General features: G+C 53.3%; 1 protein-coding gene across 1 annotated transcript; it reads right to left on the reverse strand.

Annotated features, from left to right (window-relative positions):
- Positions 1-445: 445 nt before the first annotated feature.
- On the reverse strand, positions 446-26,270 carry GPR26 (G protein-coupled receptor 26). Its single transcript, XM_001490947.5, has 3 exons — positions 25,381-26,270; positions 16,434-16,547; positions 446-3,766 (listed from the first exon to the last, which is right to left on the reverse strand). The coding sequence occupies exons 1-3, from the start codon at positions 26,046-26,048 to the stop codon at positions 3,535-3,537; spliced, it is 1,014 nt and encodes a 337-aa protein (XP_001490997.3). The 5' UTR covers positions 26,049-26,270; the 3' UTR covers positions 446-3,534.
- Between the last annotated feature and the right edge of the window lie 1,341 nt (positions 26,271-27,611).

Consider the following 27,611-nt stretch of genomic DNA (forward strand, 5'->3'; position numbering starts at 1 on the left):
CTCTGAGGAGGGGGCACAGGAATCTGCATTTTAAACAACCTCCCTTGGTGATTCTTGTGGATAATAAAGTTTAGGAGCCAATGGTTCCATTCCAGATGCTTTAGACCTTCCAGGAAATTAGTGGGAGCCCCAGATACATCCCAGACTTCTCTCTTCCCCCTGGTACTCACTGTCCGAAGGATACAAGCTGATGCAAGGAATTCCTGGCAGCAGATAAAATATCCTTATTAAAGTCATGGGCAAGTTAGTTTATCCTGCATTCGGGTTAAATTCTAAAAATGCACAGCCTGCAGTCCCTCCAAGCGTCACACCACAGCCATGCGAGGGCATCCTCTGCCTGCCCCCAGTATGTAAAAGGATGGCAACCAGGACATGGGCGTGGCCTGCTCTTTCCATGTTCTCTCAGAAAGAAAGGCACCATGAAACAGAAAACTAATTTCACGAACACGAGGAGAGAGGTTTATTGCTCACGGTAGCAGAAGACGGAGCGGAGTCCTACAAGGCATGGCAGGAGATGACTCAAGTCAACGTCCCCTCCTCCCCGAGCCGATTTCTCAGTAAAAACAGGCAGGCTCTCCGTGAAACATCTTTGGGAGGCCAGCTAACCCTGAGACCACAAATCCCCAATGCCACGACACTCCTCCGAGTTGACGGTCCCTCAGCGGGTCCCAGAGCTCTGGAATCCCCTCCTTCAAGCAGAAGCATAGGAAAAGCTAGGGTGACTGAAAAAGGCATCACGGGCTGGGTTTAAACCTACAAATTCTGATCACGGAGGGCTAGAAACTGCACCCTATTTGTGGGTTTAGGAATTTGAAAGCCTCTCCATTCCAGGTTTTATTTTCAAGCCTCTGCAAATGCTTTCACCTAGTCCAGCTGCCACTCGAGTTTGGGCCTTCGCTATCCAGCCGCGCGCTAGACCGAAGGCAAGCAGTAAACACAGGCCCTTTGACGGAGCAGCTGATCTTGACGTTTCTAAGTGTTTTACCTGAGAAAACCACGTTACGTTTGATAAATTAAATTACCAAATGAGGTAGATCATTCTCCTGGGAATATTAAAGCCGGGGGCAAGTTTTAGAGACTGTAAATAGATGAATTTTCCTCCAAAGGTAATTCTGGCAGAGTCGGTTGAGCTGATGGCTAATTCTGTGATTTTCTTCTCACTTCTCCTTGGATTTTACTGCCTGTGTCTAAATAATAAAGACAACACTCAACTGACTTATCTGTGGTTTTGTCTATATGATGCTAAGGCAACTAATTTTATTGGGTTTTTTTTTTTAGCAGTCCTAAAGGTTTGTGAAAATTACAAAATGTATCTTTTCAAGATATGTGGCATTGTGGGTGATAGGTCTTGTTTCTTAGCTAAAAAAGAGGTAAAAAAGATGGAGTCGTTTCCAGGCCTACAATCCGCTGCCTGTATAGAAGGAGCAGGAAGCGGGTTTGATGTAGTTACTCCTCCAGCCTGACTCTGAGAGAAATCTGTTTTACTGCTTGAACTTGACTGTCTACAGACCTCATCCACTGGGGCACGACTCCTCTTTTGCCCAATTCTGAGTATTTGTGCATATTTTCATGGCTGCATGCCTGGTTTTGACCTCATTGGTACTTCTGGTGTGGGGACAATGGAGGGTGAACAGCAGCTTGTTACTAGGAAAGTGCCCCAAAAATGAATGTCTGCTGTGACTCAAACTTGAGTGGCCAAATGCACTCTGAATCAGAGCAATTTTGTTTCAGTCACACACAAAGTCGTGTCTGGGCAGTGGTGTGCTGGTAGATGCTTAACAACCAGCTCTCAGTGGAGAAAAAGACCTGATTTGTAGCATTTACTGATTTTCTTGGTATAAATATTCCCATCATGGCTGATTTCAAGGTACCAACATGACTTGGGAAGGATGGGCCCCCTGGGCTCCCCCGAGCAGACATGAGCACACCTCCAACCACAACCGGAAGGTGTCGAGGCCTGGAAGCTATGTCTGTCTTCGTTCTAGTCTCCACAGAAACCTTGAAACTACCAAGATTAGGCCAGGCTCAGTTATTTGTTTTCCAAATGAGGAGCTAAGGGAAATAAGACAACAGCTTTGCAAATAGACATGAACAACACATCTCTGTCTTACAGTACTGGGGCCCCTTGGCAGTGAAAAGCAATGGGCTCCTCCTGGTTGGTCCCTGTTGGACTGCGTCCTCCTCTCTACACCTCCAAAGTCAGCACGTGCGGAGCTGAAGGAGAGAATGAGCCTTCTGAGTCTACTGCTCCCATCCTTTCCACCCTGGAGCAATCACTTAGATGGAGGACTGAGAAATAACTGCTGTTGGCATTCAGATGTCATTGGAAATGCTAATCAAAGATGGATGGGCAGAAAGCATGGTCCACTCACCTTGGTTTTTATTAAGTCAAGACAGGGGCTGCTAATGGATTGGCATAAGTACTATAGTTATGGTTTTCAGTAAAATTTTCACCCTCTCATCATGAGCTCAGGACACTTTTTTGATCAGCTTGGGCAGCTTCTACTTTCTGTTGATCGACTTATGGGATATTGAGCCACCAGGATAATGGAACCCAGTGCCTTAAAATCAAGGCTAAAACTCTGCTTAGGTCACTTCTTGTCCGTGCATCCTGCAGGACGTGCTGGGCAAGACGTGTGAGACAAAGTAAAACTCTTCCTCCAAATTCAGATCACAGATCAGGGAGAGGCCAGCCAGCCACCTTCCTCCTGCCTCTCCTTAGTTCCAACAGCTATGACACGCAAATCAGAAGAAGGTGACTTCAGGGTCAGACTTCAAAGAACATTACTACATGAATTACCTGCCTATTTAAACCATTTTCATGCTAAGATTGTCTACACACACAAACGTTAGCTTTTCGGGGGAAGCGAGGGACAAAAATTGACTCCAATAAACCATTTCTAAGACAACTGGTTGGCAACAATTGGGTAGCCATTCGTTGTTAAACATTTTCCCCTGGGACGCAGGGCCCAAGAGTCCCAACTGAGCATAACAGAGTTAGTACCAGCTGAATAATATTTGGGATAAAGCAGCCACCACTGCCATGTGGAGAAAAGGAGCCATATTAGATGTGGGGCCAGTTGTCCACAGCCAACCTCACTCTCAGAGTGACTGATGTCCCATGGAGAATGCCACTTTTCTTCAGCATAGAGCCCAACATCCTGAGGCTAGGGAGCAAGTGGATGCCATGCTTGCTTCCCCACCTGCCAGCAGCACTGTGTGTCCTCGATCATGACTGGACTGAGTGCGATCCTGGGGAGCCCCTGGTGAGTCTAGGAGCTCAAAGGAGCTTCTCAGAAAGAAAAGCCAGAGCACACCCTATGGTTATCCTTTGGTGACAAATAGGGACAATCCAACATCCACCCTTGAGGACCTTGGAAGCAGGCTTCAGAGCCCCAAAAAACCAGGGAACTGGAATCACTGGGCTTGCCAGGGGGTTGGCGGCTGGTGGTGTTCGCCCAGGAGCCCCAAGCCCTCCCTCCCTGCTTCTCACCAGCCATCTCATTCCAAACTCTCCAGCAGAGGCGGGGTCCTTCACTCAGAGACAGGCAGAATGTTCTGGCTGTGGGAGTCACTCGTGAGGCCCGAGGAGTGGAGGGAGCGCCTGTGGAGCACCCTGTTCAGAATCTCTTTGCAGCTCTTGCGGTACTGGTGTCGCAGCAAGGAGTACACGAAGGGGTCAGACGCGGCCTTGCTGTACGCCAAGCACTTGGAGAGCACCCCCCAGTGGGAGCCGATGGGCACCGTGGAGGACAGCTCCACCAGCCTGCGGAGAGACAGGGAAGGCCATTACTGGGAGTACAGCCGGGCGCTGCAGGGGGCGGCCGTGGACCAGAGCTTGTCTGAGCCCGGACCCCAGCTTCCTGGCCAAGCTCAATTTCCCTGAGACTTTTTCAAGCAACAGTGACAACAACAGCAATTTACAACAATGACAGTAACAATGGTGGATATTCACCCGGCACTTATTTTATTCTAGATACTGTGCCAACTACGCACTGTACGCATGATTTCATGGAAGCCTGGGAGATATGACAATCTCTGTTTTACACATGAGGAAGTAGATGTCCAAGGAAGTTAGTGATTTGCCCAAGGTCACACGACCAGTAAATGGTAAAGACAGGATTTGAACCCAGGTCTATCTGACTCTGGAACCCAAGCTTATCTAAGAAATGGGCTAATAGCTAATTGCGTCCTGGCCATTGGCTCCAACTCTGCTGCGGACCTGCTGTGTGCCCCTGGGCAAGTCCTCTCCCTTCCTTGCGCCTGGATGTTTTATATGAAAACTGTGGCGGTGGAATAAGATCATCTCTATGATCGCTGCAACCAGAAGAGTCTGAGGCTTTGCTCACAATCCTAGCTCTGCCTGCCTAGGGAGGCTGTCCGGGAGCAAGGGCTGAGAATAACTTTGCAAACAGCCTGCAAAGCTCCAAGTGTGTCTCACACCAGGAAGAACCTGCTGGAGAGGGAGGCCTCTTCCGAGGGTGGGATTCGGGTGACCCCTGCCCATTTCAGCAGTCAGGGTAGCCTAAAGTGACTCTCATTCTTTAGGAGGGGGCGAGGGAAGATGCAGCCCATGGGTCCAAGAGGCATGAACCGTTCTGAGGGTCCTCCTGGTACCCATTGGACAACCCCATGCCATGGTGCCAATGCCAGGCTGTGAAGTAGTAAAAGCCTTGCTCCGTGTAAGTAGAATTCTCCCCAAATGAATCCACTTATTCTCCTTGCTCAAGTGTGTCCAGCACCCTTGGCCACATTTGGACATTATCCAAATGTATAACTGTAAGGCAGAAAAGACCCATAGAGCCGGGAGAAAGCTCAGAGATCATAAATTACCCTCCCCCCAACCTGCTGTCAAATGAGGAAGTTAGGGCCCAGAGAGGGGAAGAGGTTGCTCAACATCACACAGCAAGTCAGTGGCAGAGGACGGTCCAGTGTCTGTGCTCTGACTGGGAGCTGGCACCTGTATGCTGTGTGAGGTGACTGCAGGATGGGGCAGTGGCTCTCAGCTTGGTGGGCTGCCCAGGTGAGGACCCAAATACAGAAAGGACTGAGCTTCGGCTGTAAGTCTGTGCTGCCAACTGCAAGGCTTTCCCTGAAGCCTTCTTTGGGCTGAGCTTGTGAGGACAAGCCCACAAAGGGAAGGAGGAGGAAGCTGGCAGGGCATGATCCTCCACAGCAATGCCTCTTTTTCCAACAGACGCTTCATGAATCCATTCTGAGGCCCCTCTACTTGGCTGCCCACGTCAGTGCCACTGTCCAGCCTTGCCTTCCAACCTCACCAGGGAATGTGGCCATGTTTCTATTCATGTCCTTGGGAGCCCGCGTGGAGAAATGGAACTATTAGCATTTGAGAAATCTGTACTTTTACGAAAGCTATTTTGGGAAGTGATGAATTTAAGGGACAAAACCCCCCAATTTAGAATTCACACCTAATAATAACGAAATAGCTGAATGCCAACACATTGTTGTTATGCAATGCCAAATTACTTTTCCAAAATGCCTAGTCCTCTCTACATTGCTAATTTCAGTCTTAGCATTTTGGCTCTCCCAAGAGGATTTATTAAAGGAGCAAATATCATCAAACCATCCAGCAAGACCAAAATCATCATTTGTGGGTTCTGTAAATTTCACAGAATAAAATTATTTGGGACAATTTAAAATTTCACCACTTAGATAACTAAGAGGTAAAATCTATTGCGTTTGCTCCTCAGAGATTTTATGTCAGGTCTGAACTCGCCTGGCTCAGTAACAATTCCCAAGTGAGTGCCTCCTTTTGGCCAAACACTTGATGCACAATCTCTGATCTTACAATGATCCTGCAGAACGGATATCTTCATTCCCATTTTACAGACGAGGCAGTCGAGGCTCAGAGAGATTGAGCAGCAAGCCAGCATCTCCTACGTGGGAAACCCCGTTCCATGTGACTGCAGCCAAGTCCTGACTGAGGCCATGCTGGGATTCCAATCTCAGCACTGTAGATTGGATGCAATGAACTCTGGGTCCCTTCCAACCCCGAGAACCCCTTTTCCATGAAGTTATATGTACCCAGAACTTTCGTCACTTGCTCCCATCCACAGTGCACACGACGGCTTCTGCTTTGAAAGGCCAGAGTCTGGCCTCTGTCAGGGCCTCCAGGCAAAGAGACGCTTTGAAGCAGAAAGGGCCCAGACTCTGTTCCAGTCGGTGTGGCCACCAGGCCAGGGCCGAAGCCGGGGTGGTCCCTTCCGTGCTCAGATGTGGCTGGCTGACCCACTTTCTGCTTTTCCTGGGCACCTGGACCCCTGTTCCCCATCCTGCGCCTGCTGTGGCTGGCTTTGCTCCCTCCTACCTCTGATGGTTCCAAGTCCCCATTTGTTTAAGGGCACTGCAAAGGGGCAAGAATTCTCATATTGCCACAACTGCTTCTTTCTAATTCCACATCTGGGCAGGTGTTTGGATGACCTCGTGGTCCCCTCCAGATGGCCTTTTAGAGACGGTCCATCTTCTCATGCCAGGTCTAACTCTACCCACCCCTTGCTAACAGCCTTCCCCCGCCCCCGGCCAGGAAAGGGGCGTTATTATTCTGATCAGTCACATTTTCCTTGTGGGCAGCATCACTGTGCTAGAAGTGCCAGCCATGCTCTGCCCCTTCTCTCGTTTTCACTCCCAGTGGCGGGTTATTGACCCCCTACCTGCCCCGACCCCCAGCCATCCTAGGTAACAGGGGCAACTTGCTTCTAGTGTCGGCGCCTCGCCCACCTAGCTCTGACTCAGGAGCCCCGTGTTTAGGGGTTGTGGGGCTCAGGTGTTAATAAAGTGGGACTGTGTCTCCTTTTGTTAAACCCCTGTGTGGGTTAACTTGTGTCTCCCCAAAATTCATATGTTCAAGGCTTAACCTTGAACCAGTACCTCACCATGTGACCGTATTTGGAAATACAGTCGTTGAAGATGTAATTAGTTAAGATGAGGTCACATTGGAGTAGGGTGGGCCCGTAATCCCAGATGACGGGGGTCCTCATACAAAGCGGACGTTTGGATACAGACGCACACAGGGAGAACGCCGTGTGACGACGAAGGCAGAGATGAGGTGACGCGTCTACAAGCCAAAGAATGCCAAATATTGCCAGCGAACCCCCGGAAGCCAGGACGGAGTCTTGGAACACATTCTCCCTCACAGGCCTCAGAAGGACCCAGCCCTGCCAACACCTTGGTGTTGGACTTCCAGCCTCCAGAACTGGGAGACAATCCATTTCTGTGGCTTAAGCCACTCAGCTGGTGGTTGGTTACGGCAGTGCTGTAAAGCTAATACACACCCAGTAAGGAAGCCTATGGGGACATAGGGGGTTGTTAGGAAGGATTTGGTTGTTCGTGGGTCCCTGGTCACAACAACATCAAAATGGCACCGAACCCGCACCCCATTCCCCGAGCCCCGTCTGTATCGAGGACCACCCTGGAGTCTGCGGAAGCATTAGCAGCCCTGGAGCACCGCCCCGCCCCTGCCTGGCCTTCCGGAAGCAGAGCTTTTTCCCCTCAAGCATGGCTCCCCGCACCCTGCCCCTGCCCTTCCATTAAGCACCAAGGTGACTTTCCCTGTACTGCCCGGGGCATGAACTGGGTATGAACCCTGCCATTAGGCTCCGTTCAGAGAGAAACATTTATGCTTCTGTGCTCAAAAGGCACACCTGCCTGCCCCCCACAGCCTGAGACAGCTCCCCCACGTGAATGCCCTGGGGGAGAGCCCACACACCTGGTTAGCAGGGCCGGTGGGGGAGGGGAGAGGATGGGGGGAGGGGAGAGGATGGGGGGAGGAGAGAGGGCAAGAGTCTGCTTTTTCAAGCATTTCAGGTGATTTCAATGCAGGCAGTTCAGAGACAAGGTGTGAGCACCTGGGGGAGTCTGGGCAGTGTGTGGGGAGGTGGAGGGGAGGAGGGGGGACGGGGAGGGGGGAGGGGAGGGAGTGTTGAGGGGGATGGGGAAGTGGGACATGGGAAATGCTGTGGGGTGGAGGGTCTGTTAACAAATCGGAAGCAAAGCACAGAGATGGGTGTTTTCTGACTGAAGATGAGGCACAGAGCAGATACCTGAGGATTACCCCTCAGTCCTAGGCACCTGGCCCCACCACTGCGTCACGTTGCTCTGCATTTGTCAGGGAGACTTTTCAGGGAGCCACGCTCCTTTCTCTTGGCAGGAAGCCCTCTGATCTGACCACTGGCAGGTCCGTGTACTGGCTGTCACAACAGAGGGCTGATGAGGCCAGGAAGCCTGCCCCTCTTGTCCCTTACCCGACAGGGACCTCTCATGCCCACCCAGCTACCTGGCAGACCTGGTCCTGGAGGGAGAATGGGGGTACCTTTGCCAGAACTCCAAGGCATTCTCTGAACCCCAGAGAGACCAATGTCTCGACCCTGCTGGACAATGAGCATCTCCAAGGAAACCCAGTTCTGGGCTGAGAACAGGACCAGTAACACCAGCAGCCCCGAGCCAGCCCCTCCTCTGCGCCCCCAGGGGCTCAGTCCTTGAAAACGGTTCACAAGCACTGTCTCAACCCCCAGGACGGTGTTCTCCATGCTGTGCAAAGGAGGAACCAGGCAAAGCGACGTGCCAAGGCCACATGGCCTGAACGCAGAAGAACCAGGATTTGAACCCTGGTCTGCGGGCACCAGTGACCACGTGCCTCCCCTACCACGTACCTCCTTGACTTGGACCTTGACTTTCAATTCTTGAATTTAAAGTCATAAATTAGCACCCTCTCTTTACTCTTCCACGCCTCCATCGTCTCTCCTCTCTCCCTACTCTTCCCCCCCCCCCCCACCCCACACACATACACTCTGTGTACCAAATGCAACACAGGCCACAGGACATTCTTTGGGGAGCCAGCCCAATGTCTCACCAAGACTTCTGGAGAATTTGGTCTGCATATTTGAAGGCCTGTAAGTAACACATTGACGCTTTAATTTTTCTTGAGACGTTATAATGGAAAAGGCATCTTATTAATAGAATATTAGCATTGAAGAGCCACCGGCATATTAAACCTCTCTCCCATCTACGTAATTCCGTGACTTTGAGAAGCCACGGTGCTGTCAGATCTACAAATGCCTCAGAGGCCCACTCCGACAACTTGGGACAACCATAATTATTCGTAAGCCTGTATTGCCGCAGAGATAATAGTCTTACAAGTGCTCCTAGACATGTGAATCTTAATTCAGGAAATATTTAATTAGAGCTTTTGGGTGAGAATGTGTTGCAGACCTTCAGACGCTGCTCAAGCTCTCCGGAGAGAGTCAGATGTGACGCACCAGGGCTTTGAGGACATGGCAGCCAATGTGGCTGTGACTAGAAGGTGGTGACTCCTATTAACAGTGAAGGTGGAAGTTTCCCATGGTCATCCGACATGTCCCAACATGCAGGTGCAGGTGCTCTTTGACTGCTGGGTGCCGTTGGTGAAGCCATCTTTTGGAGGGTTCTTTCTTGCGTGGTCAGCACTGTACCACCCAAGACTGCTGATGGCTCCAGCCACCAGGGCCAGCAGCCTCTGGGCCCCACTCCAGGTCTACACAAGCTGCTGTCAGCCAGGTAGGAGAGCAGAGGTGACTCCACGAGAACCCATCACTTCTTCTAGTGAAAGGATTCACACGCCTTTACCCAGAGGAGTCTGGGTGCTCTGTCTGGGTTCACGCCAAGATGCTCTGGCAGAGGAAGTTGGATCAAAAACCTATGGATGACATCTCTGTATTTGCAGTGCCCGCCCCCCAGGATTTGGAGATGGAGGGTGGCCGCAAGGCTAAATTATTGCCAATAAGCCTGACGTTGACCTTGAACCCTTGGTTCTGCCAGTTGCTACTCCTATGTGCTTGGGTGACTCATCTCACTTCTCTGAACCCTCTGAGATGAGGATTCTAGCACTTACCTGTATGTGTGGTGCTGTACATATGAGAGAGCCGTATGAGGCACAATCAGGTACTTCCTAGGTGCATTACAGGCGTCTAGTAAGTGACAGGTGCAGTTATAAAGACTTCGTGTTCTCCAGTAAGGGAAGCTTGAGAACCTATTTGAAGACTTGACTAGTTTTGACCCGAGAATGATGCTCCCCTTGCTGAGGAAGTTCTCAGACAGATGAGAATAAACTGTGGACACAGAGAAGGGACACCCTCCCAGCTGGCCGGATCTTCTCGATTAACTCAAAGGGGTGGCAGATGTCACAGCAGAAGCCGCTTCTCTTCCTCAGGGTTCCGATTCTGCCAGCTCCCAGGGTTCCCCGCAGCTGTCCTGACATTAACACACACTCTTGCACACGTCTCCGTTTATGCGGCTCGAATGGGTTGGAAGCAGAAAGGCGGGCTGCCTGGGTAGAGACAGTCACTGTGGAGTCGTGGAAAATATTAGTTTCTGTGCTGACAGCTCAATGAGGGGTTTAAGTGACACTTGAACAACTTGACTCATTCATTTCAGAAACTGCAGCTTTCTGGTTCTAAGCGGGTCGTGGCACAAAGTGCCTCCCTGCCTCCTTCTGGGAGGAAAGTGTGAACCTGCGTGCTCTCAGAGGAGAAGCAGAGGGGAGCAGCGTGGGGGCCCCACGCACGGGCCAGGCTGGAACCCCACCTGAGTCACTTACTGGACTGGGCAAGGCTGGCACCTACCCGAGCTTCAGTATCCTCATCTTTAAAAGGAGGATATTATCCAGGTCTGGAGGGTGATACAACTTCCGGCACAGAGTAGGGACTTACAGGATTGGTTTAGGAGACAGAGCTTGTTCTAATTCTCTCTGAATTCTACAGGATGGGCCTGTTGCTGCCTCAGTGGCTCTGACTTTTGTTTCTATGGACAGGAAGGAGGCAAAGAATGATGAGGTGGCACTGCATCCAGGGGAGTCCCCGGGGTGCCTGGTGGCTGTCCAAGGCTCAGCTCAGGCTGCCTGGTTCCCTGTGCCTTGCTAGCCAAATGACCTGTGCAAGCCCTTCCCTCTCTGAGCCTCAGCTCCCCATCTGCAGAGGGTAGCTTACACGGCTGGCCCAGCCTGCGCCCTGGCGCCACTGTAGGGGCCAGGAGGATAACAGGAGCAAGCTGTAAAGTCCCCCAGAAGGCAGAGCCATGTCAGGTCCAGCTAACCTGGACACACTTCTCAGCTCCCACAAGCCCACCTCTACCCCACATGCTGCCTCTGGTGCTCATTAACCCTTTCTAGGCCAGGAGCCCTACACCTCAGGGACCTGACCCCTGGAGGGTTCACACCTGCCTCATCGTCTAGGTTGCCTCTTTAGGGCCCAGATTGCACAGAGCTCAGTTCACCTGAACTATCATCACTGAGCACTGGCAGGTTGGAGGGACACTGCTGAGGGGCAGCCAGCTGGCGTGAATCCAGGAGTACATGTGATAGTTAATTTCATGTCAACATGACCGGCCCCTGGGTGCCCAGGTGAAACACTCTGAGCGTGTCCGTGAGGGTGTTTCCGGATGAGCTTGGCATTCAGTCAGTGGGCTGAGCACAGCAGACCGCCCTCCCCAGTTGGGTGGGCATCACCCAGTCTCTCGAGGACCTGAACAGAACAAGAGTTGGAGGAAGGAGGAATTCGCCCCTCTTTCTCCTGCTTCTGATTGAGCTGCATGTCTCATCTCACCTTCTCCAGCCCTTGGACCAGGACTTACACCATCAGCTCCCTGTTCTCTGGCCTGCAGATTCAAACTGAGTTATACCACCAGCTTTCCTGGGGCTGCGGGGCTGCAGCTTGCAGATGGCAGATTGTGGGACTTCTCAGCCTTTCTCTCTCTCTCTCTCCATATATATTTATATACGGCAGAAGGAGGTCAGGGAGTAACCTTTGTGTGCCAGACGCTTTAATGCCACAGCCACAGACCTGAGCTAGGAAGCAGGACAGGGTTGGGCTATACAAAGACCCACTGGACCTTTTTAAGAGCTTGAAGAGCCAGCAGAGAGCCCACTGAGGTTGGAGGCCCAGCCACACCACAGACTCAGAGTGTGACTCTCTCTGGGCAATTCAACCGCCCCTCCCGACCCAGTCCTCAGTTTCTTCATTGGTAAAATGGGTATGTGTATGTGCACTAGAGCTGCGGTTCTCAACACCGTTCACGGTTAGAATCCCCTGGGAGATTTTAAAATCCCCAATGCCAGGCCCCACACCCAGAGAGTCTAACGTAACTGGTCAAGTGTGAGGTCCAGGTATGGTTTTGGGTTTAAAACTCTCCAGGTGATGCTAATGTGAAGCCAATTTAGCAAACCACTGCACCAGATTAGGAATTAAAAACCGCACAGCATCATCTCATCTCCTTGGGCAGGAAGGCATCCCAGTCATTCATAGCACCTTCCACTAATCCCAGCCTGGCTTCAGAATCCCCCTCAATACGCGCTCTGGCAATGGATTCCAGTCGCCCTGCAGGGTGCAGCCAGCTCATCCTCCCTGGATGAGGTGATCGCTAAGGAACCTTCCACTTCTAAAACCCACAGCTCTAGGTTCTCCCTAAAAATCATTTCCTACAAGAAACTAAATCCTCAACTACATTTCCAGAGCAGAGTCTGTCTTCAGCTTCATCTGAGACTGGGGTAGTCATGTCCACCAGCTTGAGAAGAATGCTGAAGAGTCAGTCGCCACCAGAAGTGTTGGTGACCCCGATCCCAGTGTTGGTGACAATAGGACAGACTGTGCTGAGTGCCTTGTGTGGATTCTTTTATGTATTCCTTACCAGAGGTTGATTTCTCCCCACCATCAATGTGTGGTTCCTAGCCCTGACTCAGAGTAAGATGGGACATTTTGGGAGAGGCTCCTTGGAGCTCAGTGTCAGAGCAAATCTGCCCCTCCCCTCCCTTGTCTGGCAGCTCTGATGCCCTGGCAGTGGAAGTGTAGCTCTGATGGAATCCTGACCATGATCAGCACACACCTGGAGCGCAGAGGGCCCTCTGTGGGCTGATGAGCAACTTCACACATGCCCGTCTCCCTGGGGTGAGCCTCTCTGGGCTCCCAGCTACCGTAAAGACTAGGCACCTCCTCAGAATCTCTTCTCCTGTCAATCATGGAAGGGGTATGGGGCAGAGAGGTGGACAGCGGGAAGTGGTTCTAAGAGATTGTAATTTCAGGGGGACTGACCCTGAGAAACTGCCGGCCACAAACTCCCCTCCCTGCCACCCAGTGCTGGGGCCTGATGTCTCCCCTTCAGGCCCTCTGAGGGCCCCTGCCTCCACACACACAACCCCACAGAGGAAGACACTGATTTGGCTGCTCCCTGTCTGCTCCTGGATAAACTCTGACACTGAGCGGGACGCTAGGCAGGGAAGGAAGGGAGCGAGGAAGTTCTGAGCACCCTTGTAGGGTGGTTGGCATGGGGATCCCGTGGGTTCCTGGTCCGTGAAGGATGACATGGATGGCTGAAGGTCAAGGGAAAGAGGGAGCTGGGAGCAAGGGCATCAGCACAGCTCACACCCCAGACTTCTCTGACTTCAGGCCAGCACCATCCAACAGGAGGATGTGGGCCACAGGTGGGAAAAGAAACAGGTGACATTAATTTGAATTACATATTTTATTTAACCCAACATATCCAAGATATCACCACTTCACTATGCAGTTGATATAAAAGTACTAATTATGTATGTATTTTATGTCATGCTGAGTCTTGGAAACCCGGTGTGCATTTTACACCTAGAGCACATCTCAGTTCGGACAGGCCATGTTCAGGTGCTCCAAAGGGACCTGTGGCTGGTGGCTCCCACTCAGGACTCTAGACTTGGCTCATGCTGTCCCTTCCACTTGGATTGCGCCCCCTGCAGAGCCAAGCCCACTTCATAAGGCTGGGCCAGGAAGCCCCAGCCAGAAGAGCTGACTCCTGCCTTGGAACTCTTGGACCCTGTCCGTCCTGAGTGACATGACATGATGTTCCATCCCGGAGAGATGGACGTATCTACTGGGTCAGTGTCCCCCTCAGAGGGCGTCTCCTGCAGGACCTCACCAATCCATGCCTCCTCTGAAGGGTATAAAGCTCCACACAGAGAAGGTGCTGGAGAAACGTGTGCTGAAATGATATGCAATGAGGGTCTGTTTGCATATTTTATGAGGTTTGCTTAGCATGCTTCCTTGGTCGATATAGGAAAGCAGAGGCAGGAGCTGGGTGGGGGGGTGGCAGTGGGGCGAGCGGTGGTATCACCAGAACCAAATTTTGTATTTATGACGTTGACTGGGGGTAGCCTTTTCTCTTTAATAAGTTGCCACTCATCTCCATAAAAGACAAATAGTTTTGTGAATGTTTTTAAAACTCAAAATGCATCAAATCCATTTGGAGGGAACATATTGAGTCGTGAAACTACCGTTAATTTTACTCAAACATTATTTTCTGGGCACCATCAGAGAGAACCGAGCTTTAATCTGAAAAAAAGAAAATTTTGTTGGGAAATAATATTAAGCCAGAGAAAAATCCAACAGTTTAAAGTTGGAGCCACATTACCCGTTCTCCTCTGAGGGTTCAAGTTCACCTCATTAGCGCACAGCTCCCTTCACTGTGGGCTCTAAGAGGGGGAGTGTCTGCACGCCCTCCCTTCCCAGGGCATCTTTCTTCACAGGATTTAATCCCCTCCACTTCATGCGCCAGCCAGTCCCCAGGCCCAGCACCGTGGGTGGTGCTGTGAATATCAGAATGGGGGCGCTGACTGCAGACATCATCCTCGCCAGGCCTGTGCGACATGCTCCCCGTGCTCAATGCCCTTTAACCCTCACAACAATCCTAAGAGGCAGGCATTGCTCCGTTCTGGTTTACAGATGAGAGGCTGGAGGCTCAGAGAGGTGACATCACTGGCCAAGGTCACACAGCAGGAAAGAGTGGAGCTGGGGTTTGAACCTGGGTGGGCATGCTCCAGAGCCCGTGCTGGTAACCACTCTGCTGCCCCACCCTTGGAGAGCAGTGGAGGCCCACTCTCCTTTGTTTCCATGCCTCGGCTTTGTGTCCCGTGGAAAAGCCTGATCTAGGCAAGCTCCAGCATCCTGGCTGGATGTGGCAGGCCTAGACCAGAGGTTCTCAACCAAGGGTGATTCTGGTCTCCAGGGAACACTTGGCAGTGTCTGGAGACATTTTTAGTTGTTAAAACTGGGGAACAGGCGGGGAGAGTGGTGCTGTTGGCGGGTAGTGTGTAGAAGACAGGGGTGCTGCTAACATTGTACAATGCACCGGACAGCCCCGCCACAAAGAATGAGGCCACACAAAATGGCCATAGTGCTGAGGTCTGGTGGACAATTCGAGAAGGAAGAACTGATGGCTCTGCTCTGCCCAGGTCAGACCCATCCAGAGACTTACAGACAGTTCTAGGTCCTACGCTTAAAGCGAGATGTAGGCCCATTAGGTCTCCCCCAGAATGGGTGGTGTGCCACTAAAAACAGTGGAAGACACTCTGGGGCTGTGCTGTCTGGAGAAGAGAAAGTGGGGCTGCTGCGGGGGAGCCAGGCTCGCTGTCTAAAATCGGCAGGGCCCCTGGGAGTAGAGGACAGACGTTCTCCTGTGATGCAGAAAGCAGGATTGGGAGCGTGGCTAGAGATACAGGGAGCCAGGCTTCAGCTCAGTAGGACAGACAGGGAGACACATGGAGACCTGGCCACAGTGGGCTCCTCCTCCCCCTGGGGCTTGTGAGCTGTCTCTGGGGACAGCGAGGCAGGGGGTCCCCTCTAGGTCCCTGCCAGCTCTTTCTCTCTCTCACGCATACACGCAAAACTTTGCACAGATCCTACTTCCCAAGCTCAACATCTACCTGCTCATAGAAACTCAAAATCTCTTTTTATTGTCAGCTTCCAAAATACTTAAGCCAGTTTGCATGTAAAATTGTGGAGCTTTCCTTTCCCTTCAGTCCATGAAACTGATTGGGTGATATATTTTTTTTCTCCAGCTGAAACGCGGGGGAGATTCTGCAGCTCGAGCAGTTGGCTTTTGGCATGCACAGCCCTGAGGCCAGCACACTGCAACCTCGGCTGGCATGGGGGTTTGGGGATTGGGAGGCGAGAACGTGACAAACTGACAATGCCTCCACTAACAGTGGGAGGTCCCCGGGGCCACAGGACAGGCGAGCCCACCTGGCTGGGCACAGAGCGTGCTCCCTGCTCCCTGAGCAGATGGCATGCGGCCCTGCTGTTGAGTAGGGTGTCTACACTGCAGGCAGTGGCCAGTAGGAACCCAACCACCACTGGATATTTTCCTCTGCCTTCTCTCCCCTTTCCTTTCCTTTCGGGCCTCCTGGGGCTGGGCCCAGGATAAAGGGTCCGAATGATGTGATTTGGAAATCAAGTGGGAGAGACTTTCACAACTCTTTCGGTTCTGAGTCTAATCCAAAAGAATTAGAGGCTGAAGAGAAAAAGTCCGCACCCTCCTTCTCACCACGCTGGTCAAGTTCACTCCTGCCTCCCAACACACCCTCTGGAGATAACTTGTGGCCAATAGAGGCCGGCGAGCTCACGGCTGCCGGTCAGGCTCACCTGGTGATCACGTAGGGGGCAAAGCACACGAGGAAGGTCCCGATGAAGGTGCTGATCTTCTTGGTGGCGCGCTGCCGCCTCCTCTTCTGTTCCTCCAGACAGCGTTCCCGCACACTGCGCGTGAGAGAGGGGAGAAGGTGACTCAGGGCGGGCCTGTCCGGGTCACAGTGCGTTCCCTCTTCACAGACACAGGCAGCTGCCTCGAGTGGAGGCTCTGGGCTGTGGAGCCGGAGAGACCTGAGGTCACGTCTTGGCTGTAGCTGCGTGACTTTGGGCACCCTGTGCGACATCGCTGAGCCTCAGGGTCTTATCCGTAAAATGTGGATAGTGATATAATAAAATGCTGCAAAGGTCTGTTTTGAGATTCAAACGCCTGAAGCACACAGATGCAGGAAACGCATTCAGTGCATAAGGCACATCAAGCAATTAGGGCAGAGCCCAAGTGCAAAGCAATATAAATTCTTCTTATCACTACTTATAGCCTTCCTTGATCACCTGCCAGCCCCAAGTCCAAGGTCCCTAAGTACTCTAATTCTTATCTTTACCACAATTGATCCTGCCAGGTGCACATTAGCTGCCACGTGCGTTTTACCTGCCACGTGTTTTACCTGCCCTGTTTTACAATGAAGACCACAAGCTGTGTGAGGCTAAATGATTTGCTCAGCTGGTAAGTGGAGGTGGGATTTGAACCCACGTGGGTGTGACGTAAAGCCGGTTCTTTCCACCTGGGGCAGCCTGGACTCTGCGTGCACAGTGTGGCCCGGGGCCACCTTCCTCCATATCTTCAGCCCCATGTCTTCTATCCCAAACCTCAGCCCTGCCTGGAGCTACGGACCCCACTTTGTGGGGTCACTGAGGGAGAAATCACTTGATTCCTTGGGAGACCAAGTTCGGTGAAGCTAAGGGACTGCCAAGTCCCTGGGGAATCAGGGACACAGCCTCGAGGATGGAATCAGAAGCCAGCTGCCTATGCCTCTAACCACACCGTTTCTGACTTCACTTTGCACCAGGACCTTTCGAGAACTTACATCTCACGCCAGCTCAGAGGAGTGGTTCCTGCAGCCCATCTCCCGCAGCCACAGAGACATGCACGGGCAGCAGCGGGTCCGTGCATCACCACAGTCGAGGAGCGTGGAGAGGCAAGCCCGGCCAGAAGGTCTCACATGCTCCATCCCACGGGGCCCAATGTGGGCACGTGTCTCTACTGTTTACTTTTAAAATAAATCACATGATCCCAAAAAACGAACAGGGAGGAAGACTGTGGACACAGCTGCCCAGCAAGTGAAGATAACTTGACAAAGCCAGGCCTGGGCTGCGGTGCCCTGGCTCCAAAAATAGGCCAGTCTGCTCAACGAAAGCAAGGAGTCGAGAGAATATTCATGAGCCAGGTCCGTGCGCAGCGTTAATGCCAGGGCAGCCTCCCCTTCCTTCTACAAGAACCATCATTTTAGTACTCACCCAAAACTCTTCTTCATCAGATTTCTGATCACAGAGGGACAGTTCCACATTAGTTTGGATTGAAGGCCCTGAAATTCTTGCAGGATTTTTTTTTCCCTGGACTTGTGCCCTTCCCAGCTAGCTGGGGTCCCCATGCCCCTAGGGCATCATCTTATCCAGAGATTCTGAAGAATGCAGCCCCGGGGAGGGGCGGAGTCAGAAGGGTGACTTTGCCTAAGGTCACACAGCAAGAGCCATCGTAAATCTCCTCACCTCATTGACACTGATTTGTGCAGTCTTCCACCAAAGTCCCCCGGCTCTTGTGACAGGGGCAGGATATGGCTGGGCACGGAGAAAACACCTAAGTCCCCACCCCGGAGGTCTGGGTGCAGGGAGGTGACCAACTCATCTTGCTTTGCCCGACATTGTCCTGGATCTAAAATTCAGGGTCCCGCATCCTAGGAGCCTTCTCCATCCCGGGACAATGGTCACTCCCGGGTGCAGCGTGTTTAGCACATTCTTCACAAGACAGGCCTGTTTATTTTAATATTAAAATATTTCCCCTAAAACTTTCAGTGCAATTGAGTGGAGAATTGCTGGAGATTTGGGACACGAGCTGGGTGTCCTGAGCCACCATGGTGCACTAACCCCATGAGAGTGGAGTATTCTGGCCATCCCCTACAATATGAGCACCAAATTCATACAAATGACTTATCAAGGGTGCCCCAAAGAAACTGGTGGTGGTACTGGGGCCAGGCCCTCCTCTAATCTTTTACCCTGCCAATTTTGTCTGTTTCTCAGATGCTTTAGAATAACCCAGATGAGTGAAAGAGCTCTGGTTTAGCTGTCCTTGTCCCGGTTCTGCCCTCATAGCTGTGTGGCCTTGGGGAAGTCACTCAACCTCTCTGAACTTGGTTCCTCATTTATCCCATGGGGATTTCATAATAGCTGTAACTAGAGCTACCGTTTATCAGGGACGGAAATGACTCACCAGCTACCAAGCTCGGGAGGAGTGAGGAGCTTCCTCTGGCCCCCTAAGGAGGGACTTGAGTCCCCACTGAAGGGCTGAGAACCCAGCTGTACCCCCTCACCCTTCCACACCACATAATCTTCCCCTAAAGACGTGAGGAATATAAAAACAGAAGCTGGTAAACGCTTTGAGGCCTTAAGAAGGGCGAACAGAAATATTTCAGTGACTCTAAAGGAATATAATGGGCACTGTTCAGGCTAGAATGATCAGTGTCACTCTCTATGCTGTAAAAATATACGGGAAATTAATTTTATTTGTTCTTACAAGGCTTTGTGCAGCAAGGGAAAAATTAAATAGCAAGCACTCTGCAGATGCATTATTTCTTTGGGTGCCTGTAGTTTTAAACTCAACGTCTTACACCCAGAAAATACCCAATAGGTGTATGTTGTATGAATTAATGAACAACCTTGAAAAACCATCTTAGGAGGGGCTGGCCTGATGGCATGGTGGTTAAGTTTGCACACTCCACTTCAGTGGCCCAGGGTTCGTGGGTTCAGATCCCCGGCGTGGACCTAGCACTGCTCGTCAAGCCACGCTGTGGCATGATCACACGTAAAATAGAGGAAGATTGACACAGATGTTAGCTCAGTGACAATCTGCCTCACAAAAACAAAAACAAGAACCAAAAAATCTTAGGAAAATTACGACTCAATCATTTTTTTTAAGTGGCCTTCTCAAAAGAGATGATACTAAAAATCTGTTCTAAAACAGATTTTTAACAATGGGCCTTAAAAACCTTGAGCCTATCAGACAAGGCCAGGCTTGTCAATGGATGTGAGGCCATGAAAGCTTCCACTGGCCTGAGTCCTTTCTTGTGAATAGTGTAGTGGTTAAGCATGCAATGCCAGAGCCGGACTTCTGGGTTCAAATCCAGGCTTCACCACTTAATTGCTGTAGGGCCTTGGGCAAGTTACACAGCCTCTCTGTGCATCTGCTTTCTCATCTCTAAAATGAGGGTAATAAGAGAACCTACCTCATAGGGTCCTATTAAGGTTAACTAACACCCAAAAAGTACCTAGGACAGTGCCTGGCTTATAGTAACCACGCAATAAATGCTAAATGATTACTATTCATTCAACTTACATTTGTTGGACAATAACTATGTTCCAGCACTACCTTGAACCCCAAAACCACAGGGTTCTCTCCCACTGCAAGAGTTCTCTTCCTTTCCTGTGCATTTACGAGAGACAGAGAGAGAGAGAGAGAAAGCTGTCACCAGGGCTGGTGCCAGAGGAGCTCTGAGCTTGGGTCTGGACTCTCATGCTGGCTCCGTGACCCTCTCTGGGCCTCCAAGCACTCTGCCAATGCAGTTTCCTAATCTTAACCTCACCCGGCATGCCGTAGGAACACAGAGGGTGTCTGGAGTGGATGCTGTGCCTGGGGTTAACATCTGCGTGGACCTCGGCAGTTCTCCGCTCTGGGACAGACTGCCCAGACTCTACAGTCGTGTGGAGTGTGAGAGATCCTCTCACTCACCCAACCCAGCTCACGGATGGGGAAACAGGCTCCGAGAAGAGAGGGAGCTGCCCACTCAGAGAGCTGGGTGCAGGCGGGGTTAGCACCCCGTCACTGACTCCCAGTCTGGTGCTCCCAGCCAGGAACCACACGGCTGCTTCCCTGAACTCTCGCAAAAGAAGAGGATGATCCATCTTCCCTGGCGGGGGCTCCCCTGATTTCCAGGTGAGAAGAAGGAGGCCACAGGAATGAGGAGGGCAGGGCAGGCCCCCAGGCCCGAGGGAAGCAGTGCAACCCTCTCACTTAGCAACATTATTGTTTAAGCCCAGTAGGAGGGCAGCTTGCCGGCTCCCAGAACAACATAACAATAACATCACTTTGCACTTGCTGTCATTTTTTTCTCCACCATAGCTTTGTAAAACTGAGCTCCTTCAAATCTTGCGGCCCTGTGAGCTCTTATTTTCCTGATTTGCTGATGAGGACACTGAGGGCCAGAAAGGTGTATGCCATGCCCAAGGGGACAGGGGGTTCGGCACACAACCAAGACTTGTTCCAGGTCTCTCGACTCCAAGATCTGGGGTGTTCCCCCGAGACCCCACTCCCATGATGGAATCACTGAGCAGTGAGCAAGCTGCGTCTGGCCACACTAACGCATTCTCTAGATGTTCCTGGCCCTGGTGGGGGCAGCTGGGGTCCTCTGGCTCCCAGACAGAATCCACAGTGCAGAGGGCGAGAGCCTCAGAGCCCCCCAAGGCAACCTGGCCAGATACGTTCACCCAGGGTCCGAGCGTGGAATGGTCTGTGAGAGGAAACAGTTTCCTTGTGACAAAAAGAGATGGGCTCCCCAGCATTTTGACATGCGGGCTCAAAGAGAGGTTCCCCGGTAGGCTTCAGTGATACGGCAGAGGGGATGGAGAATTCTGGAGTATCTGAAGTCAATAAATGGGACAGTCATGGCTAAAATGCAGCGGGTCTGGATGCTGAAAGATCCCCAGATGTTTGGAGTCGGTCCTGAGCTATGCTCCGAGGACTCACAGAGCCATCCAGATTTGTTTTCTGGCTTTTAAGGGAAGGAAACAAAAGGCAAGAGAGCAAGCTGACGGATGGTTGAGCAGGGCCTTGAGCTTGGAGTCAGGACACTGGTGTGAGCAGTCCCGTCCTCAGGCCTGGCAAGAGAAGCCCCTGTCCTGGGCCCTGGACGTTGAGGGGCCCACACCTCTCCTCAAGAAATCAAGAGCCTATAGGGCTAAGGGGATGTGCTCACCCAGAGCCCACATCTCCCATTCTGGACCAAGCTCTGCATACCTGGAACATGGAATTCCTCGCCCAAATGCCCTGATGCTGCTTCCAGAACGTAAGCAGGCATCTTCCCCGGGCCCATCCTCCTCAGGGTGAACAATGTCATCTGTGTGCTTGGCAAGCACTGAGGGGTGGCATTGCTGAGCAACACCTGGATGCACAACCTGGATTGTCCACTTCGTGCAGGGGACACCCTAGCCTTTGTGCCGGGGAGAGCTGGTGGGGGCCAGGGCGAGGCAGGTAAGGGAGGGACTGCCTGCTTGCAGCCAGCTCAGCTCTCTCCACCATGCGCAAGGCTGAACCCCAAGGAGCCTGAGAAATTCTAAATTTGAATCCAGCCTTGCAAAGAGTTATAAATACACATTTGTCAAGGTAGGAGGATAGAACATATTTCATTTAATAGTTTGTAAGCTTAGTTTAGAACTTCTAAACATTTCTAGAGATGGTTGTGAGCCTCCGTCTGCACTATCGCCCCGTCCGCAAACCTCAGGCGCGGACCCGGCGTGAGTCTCGGCTTGAGCCACATTCTGGATCTGTTAAATCTGGCAAGTGCTCCCTTTCCTGCATCTCCCAGCTTCCTCATCTGCAAAATCAGGGGCACAGGGAGGTTATCTTTACGGGTTCTTCCGTCTACAAATATGCCACAGTTCTGACGCTCTCAGAAGCCCTCGCCTGCAAGGGTGAGTGTGCTTCACCAGCACGCTACCCCGGGAAATCGTTAACCTGCGCCGGCGAGCGGGGCCCTCCGCTGCCCTGGGAGAGCAGGCTGCCGCGTCCATGGCCGGACTCCCCATCTGTGTCTCCATGTCAGGGGAGACCCCAAGTCACTGGTGGCCCCAGGAGAGGATCTGGCTATAACTGGTCCAGAGCTGTGGTTTGGGAGGACTGAACCGAGCAAGCTAGCAATTGGAGGACCAGGTAATAAACATCAGGAATTCCAAGCTTTATGAATGTAGTAACTCGAGAAACCGCCACGGAAAGGCAGGAGTGGGGAAGGTCTCTCGGGGCCCCTGGTCTTTTGGTGGTATTGCAACAAAGGAGTCCAGCCTGCCACAAGCCCCGTTAAACACTGTGGGAAGGGCAGACACCACCAGGGAGCTTCCTGACAGATGCCACCCTGGGCCTCCAGGAACTCAAAAAGTGTCCCTTTTAATTAAGTCCCAGGAGACTATTAACATGGTGGCTGTCAACTAAAACTCCCAGTGAACAAAGACCCCCACCTGCCACCCTGGCTGTCCAGATAAGGAAGCCTGGCTTCTGCCGATCAGGGACTGGCACCCCCAGGAGTCCCCAGCTCTCAGCACCAACCTGGCCCAGGAGGCTCGGTGATCTTCCTGGAGCCTTAGTGCCTAAGGTTTGGGGGCTCGAGGGGCAGCCCCCCTGAGCTGGCTCTGCAGCTTCTCATTTGTGGGGAGGGAGAGTTTGGAGCTGCTTAAAAGAAGCCCGTGGATCAGCTGTCAGGGAGCTGGTGCCCTCCTGTGTGGCCCATCGCCCACATTCTCACTCTGCAGACTGACCCCACAGAGAAAGGCAGGTCGTGTTCACTGAAGGGGCAGGGCCGTCACATCTGCCCACTATTCCATTACCTCAGGCCAGCCCTCGGCCAGTGGGGCCTGTCTGAGCTGGCCGAAGGGAATCCTCACCCCAGAAGCCCTTCCTCTCCCCAGTGCAGATTGACTCTGTTCTTTGGCCCTGCAGGGCCCCGTGGCACTGGGAGCAGGAGCTCCTCAAGCATCCTGGAGCTTCGAAGAGGTCAAGGCCGCCCCAGAGAGGAGCGGAGGAGAGAAGAGGGGACAGGAGGCCAGCAGAGCAGCTGCCTCTGCTCCTGGGACCCCGGGAACTCTCTGCAGTCCAGGAGAGATTTGCAGAGTGGAGCCCGCCCTACCTCCTAAACAGGCTGAAAAGAAGCCACCGCCCCTCTTGTTCTGGAAGTTGGAGGAAGAGCAGGAACGGGGTTTGCACTCATCTAAATAAGAACTGATTCTTTTCCCAGCTCAGTCCCTCCTCCACTGTTAGACTCTCAGCAGAGGGCCCGCTATGGGAATCATTCAGGTCTCAGGAGATAAGCAACATTGCCTGCAGCTTCGAGAGCAGTCCAGTCACCCTCTGAATGCGCCTTCTAAAGGGAGGTCCTCCTGGCGGCCCTGGCTGACAGGAAGGGGAGCAGCTCTGCAACTGTGGCTGCAGCATATTCCCTTACATGACGATGCGCACTGCGCGGATACACGCAGAAAGCCAGACCGTGTCTTTGCATCAGTGTGCATGCACGCCACACCTGCGCCATGTGCTCCTGCGGTGACCTGTCTGCTAAACATGTGGGTGATATGTGAACACGTGGGACTGTGTGTGTGAAGCAGACACAATCACATGCATGGGTTCACATGCCGAGGTGTCTATGTGCTACAGGTCATTCACGTGTGCATATTGTAAGCACTTCTGTGAGAAAGATTCCGTGACTAGCAGCTTTGGTCCAGCACGTAATCATGAAGGGCCATTCTGAGGGGGAACAGTGAATACACACATGCAAGTCCTTATATGTGCAGACACAGTGAAGTTCATGGACTTTTCTTTTTATTGCTCATGGGCAGGAAAAACTCAGAATTGAAGGAGCCCTAGCTCAGACAGACCTTGCTCAAACAGTCTCTGACAGACCAAAGGTCAGGAGCTTGCTTCTCCCTGGGGTTGAGGGGGTCTCACCCTAGGCCCAAGCTCCCTCTTGTGCTGTATGGATGCCAACCCCCCCTTATCTAGCTCTGGGCAACTGAGGAGGAGCCAGCCCTTCCCTAGGACAATGGGATATAAAACAACAACGTCCACAGAGACACCTCCAGCTCTTTCCCTCCTCACTTTCCTCTTCTTGTAAGGAAAGCTGAGGTGAGCTCAGGACACCTCAGCAAAGAGTTTCACCCTTCTCTCCCTGAGAGGCTCTGGGGGATGGCAGGCGTTCCCAGAAGGGTACCTGCACCAGAACTGCCTGCTCTGAGCCGCCTTCCTGAGAAACAGCAGCCAGGTGAGGGGGGAGGTAGGGGGACAGGTTTTGTCCCGGGAGTCTCAGGGGTGACTCCCGCTGGGCTCCAGCACAGGCCAGTGCTGGCTAGGAAGGGCAGGAAGAGCCCCCAGTCCCCTCAGACCCCTTCAGATGCTCCTTTAAGGAGCCCAGAGGAAGGTATAGCCCAAGAACTCACACACACACAGGATCAGGAGATACACACTCAGGATCAGGAGACAGAGGCAGCGCAGACACTAGAGAAAGGCAAGACCCAGAGGAGCAGCAGGTCCTGCTTGGAGAGCTCTGAAGGAGCTCCCTAAGCATCCAGGCCAGGCTCTCCGGGCCTGATTAGAACCTTTTAAAGGCTTTAAGCAGCGAACAGAGATCACTGCCTTCCCATATGCTACTTAAAGTGAAAACTACAAGCACATAAAATAAGTGTAAGAAGTCCAACAAAGTTCCGACTCTGTGATTTCTACCCTGATGCTTCAAAAAGCACATATATGGCTTCACTCACCTTTTTGGTGGCCCTGCTTTGCTGACGCTTTAAGCTCTTAAGACGGGCAGCATTGGCCCCTCCCCCCACCTCAATTATCTGGAGAGGAAATGGAGGCTCAGTGGAAAAGGGGCTTGCCCAAGGCCGGACACTGGAGCGTGGAGGAGACAAGGACCCCTTCCCCCGACAAAGATCTCCTCCTGCCACCGAGTTCCTCCCCAGCTCTTCCCAGAACCCTCACCTGGGGTGGATGTCCACCAGCAGCACAAGCGTCTGCATGGTGATCACGTCGATGCGCTTGCAGTGGAAGCGGGCCACCTTGAGCACCTTGAGGTATGTGCAGCAGAGCACGATGAAGGAGAGCAGGAAGCTGAGAGCGTGGAAGGCGCCCGTGAAGACGGCGAAGCGCAGGCGTTCGTCGGGACGCCGGCTGCACAGCGTGCACGACGCGTACAGCTGGTGGAAGCCGAGCCAGGACAGGGCGAGAGCGGCGGCTGGGAAGGTGAGCGCATGCAGCCACGTGTAGGCCACCATGAGCGCGGCGTCGCGGAGGCGCATCTTGGCGCGGTAGCTCAGCGGGAAGACCACGGCCACCCAGCGGTCGATGCTGAGCGCAGCCATGCTGAGCATGGAGTTGGTGGCCAGGAAGGTGTCGAGGAAGGCGGCCAGGCGGCACAGGCGGTCCCCGGCCGGCTGCCGCTGCGCCACGACGCCGGCCAGCGTGAGCGGCATGTTGACCACGGTGCACAGCAAGTTGCCGCACGTGAGGTTGAGGGTGAAGAGCGCCGGCGCCTGGCGGCGAATGTCGGCGCTGTGCAGGAGGCAGAGCAGCACCAGCGCGTTGGACAGCAGCGAGACGCCCATCGTGCCCACCAGCAGCCCCGCCAGGCCCGCGTCCCACGAGTTCATGGTGCGCGCCCGCCGCCGGCGCTCAGGGCCCGCAACCCGGCGCCGCCATGGCCAAGCCAGCCGCCGGCTCAGGCCCTCGGCGGGGCCGCCGCCCGCCGACCCCTGGCCCCCGCCGCCATGGCTCCCCGGAGGGCGCGCTGCCACCCCAGAGCCCCGCGCCACCTTCCGGGAAAGCGCCCGGGTGAGCCGCTGAACCGGGAGCTTTTAGCGCCCTCGGATCCTGGCTTGCAGGCGCCTGAGGCCCCCACCTTGCCTCCGCTTCCTCCTGCCCTCACCCCATCCCTCTAAGCTCTGCTGTCTCCGCGCCGCGCACCCTCCTGCTCCGTTGCTTTCTCTTCCTCCCCTTTCTCTGCTTGCTCTCACTCGCTCTCCCTCCCTTCCTGCTCTCCCCTCCACTTTCTCTCTCTCCCTCTTTCTTCGTCTCTCTCTCCTCTGCCGTGCTTCTCTCTCCCACTGCTGTTCTCTCCGTCTGTCTCTCCCACCCCCAATTTTCTCCCCCCCCCCCCGCCTTGTTCTTCCCCCTCCTATTCTCTCTCTCTCTCCGGAATCTGGCTGCTTCTATCACAGAAATCCCCGCTGATGCACGCGCGCTCGCGCGCGCACACACACTCACACATACTCACACTCACACACACTCCTCCGGTGCAGAGTGATTGGCTCCTTGTAGCTCCCCCTCCCCCCTCCAAACCTCCCCTCTGTGTGTCAAAGACAGGCTGAGTCAAGGAAGTCTGCCCGAGAAGGGGAGGGCTGCCTGGGCACCTTCACGCCTCAGTGCCACCCGTCCCAGCCTGAGCACCAGCCTGGCCAGACCTGGCCATGAAGGTCTGCTCCACCTGTCCCGGCTCAGCTCCTCAGGGCTAATGCTGCGCCCCCACCCCCACCTTCACCCCCCGCCCCCCGCAGGGCTGAGCTGGGGGAGCTCAGTTTGTTTTTCTAAGAGGGGAAGGAACCCACGTCTCTCCATCTGGCATGTCCAAGGGCCTGGCTCCAGGGCAGCTGCTGCACACCTGGGGGCGCTCATTTCAACAGCATTCTCATCTGGGGGGACCCTGCTGTGGGGATGCTGAGACTTGTTATGATACCCCCTGGGTGTGTCAGGAGCCTGGAAAGGCCTTTATTTGACCCTGAGCACTCACAACTGCGCAGGCCTGTCTGTCCACAGCCAGCCTCTGCAGGGTCCTGGTGTGGCTGATCTGCAGCATTCTCGGCTTGAGTTCCAGCTGCTGCCGTCCGTCAGCTGCACACCATCTGCCCTGGGCCTGGTGAGGCAGCAAGTGCCAGTTCCTGAGGGACCTGAATGGTAGAACATGCCAAAGCTCTCCAGCAAAAAGGGCAGATGGTAGCTGGCATGGCGTGGTGGTGACCCAGGGACACTGGGCATGCAAGGTCTCAGCCTCCCCTCAGGAAAGTGTGCAGAGACTGTGGCCCTCTGTCCTTTTATCCAGACCCTGCGGAGAAGGTGTGTGGATCAGGGCTCCCTCCCCCACCTGAGAGCCTGCGATCGATCATTTCCCAACACACCACTGACTTTCCAGGACTCTGGGCAAGTTGTGGAACCTCGCT

The sequence above is a fragment of the Equus caballus genome, chromosome 1 (genome assembly GCF_041296265.1).
Source record: "Equus caballus isolate H_3958 breed thoroughbred chromosome 1, TB-T2T, whole genome shotgun sequence".
NCBI lineage: Eukaryota > Metazoa > Chordata > Mammalia > Perissodactyla > Equidae > Equus > Equus caballus.

Bases quoted from the DNA above. Each gene is read 5' to 3' on its own strand.
- GPR26 (XM_001490947.5), bottom strand. From the start codon at position 26,048: ATGAACTCGTGGGACGCGGGCCTGGCGGGGCTGCTGGTGGGCACGATG. The intron at 16,548-25,380 runs GTGAGGGTTCTG...TCTCACGCGCAG, and splicing joins CTGGTGGACATCCACCCCAG to TGTGCGGGAACGCTGTCTGG. The intron at 3,767-16,433 runs GTGAGCCTGACC...GTCTCTCCGCAG, and splicing joins GCCCCCTACGTGATCACCAG to GCTGGTGGAGCTGTCCTCCA.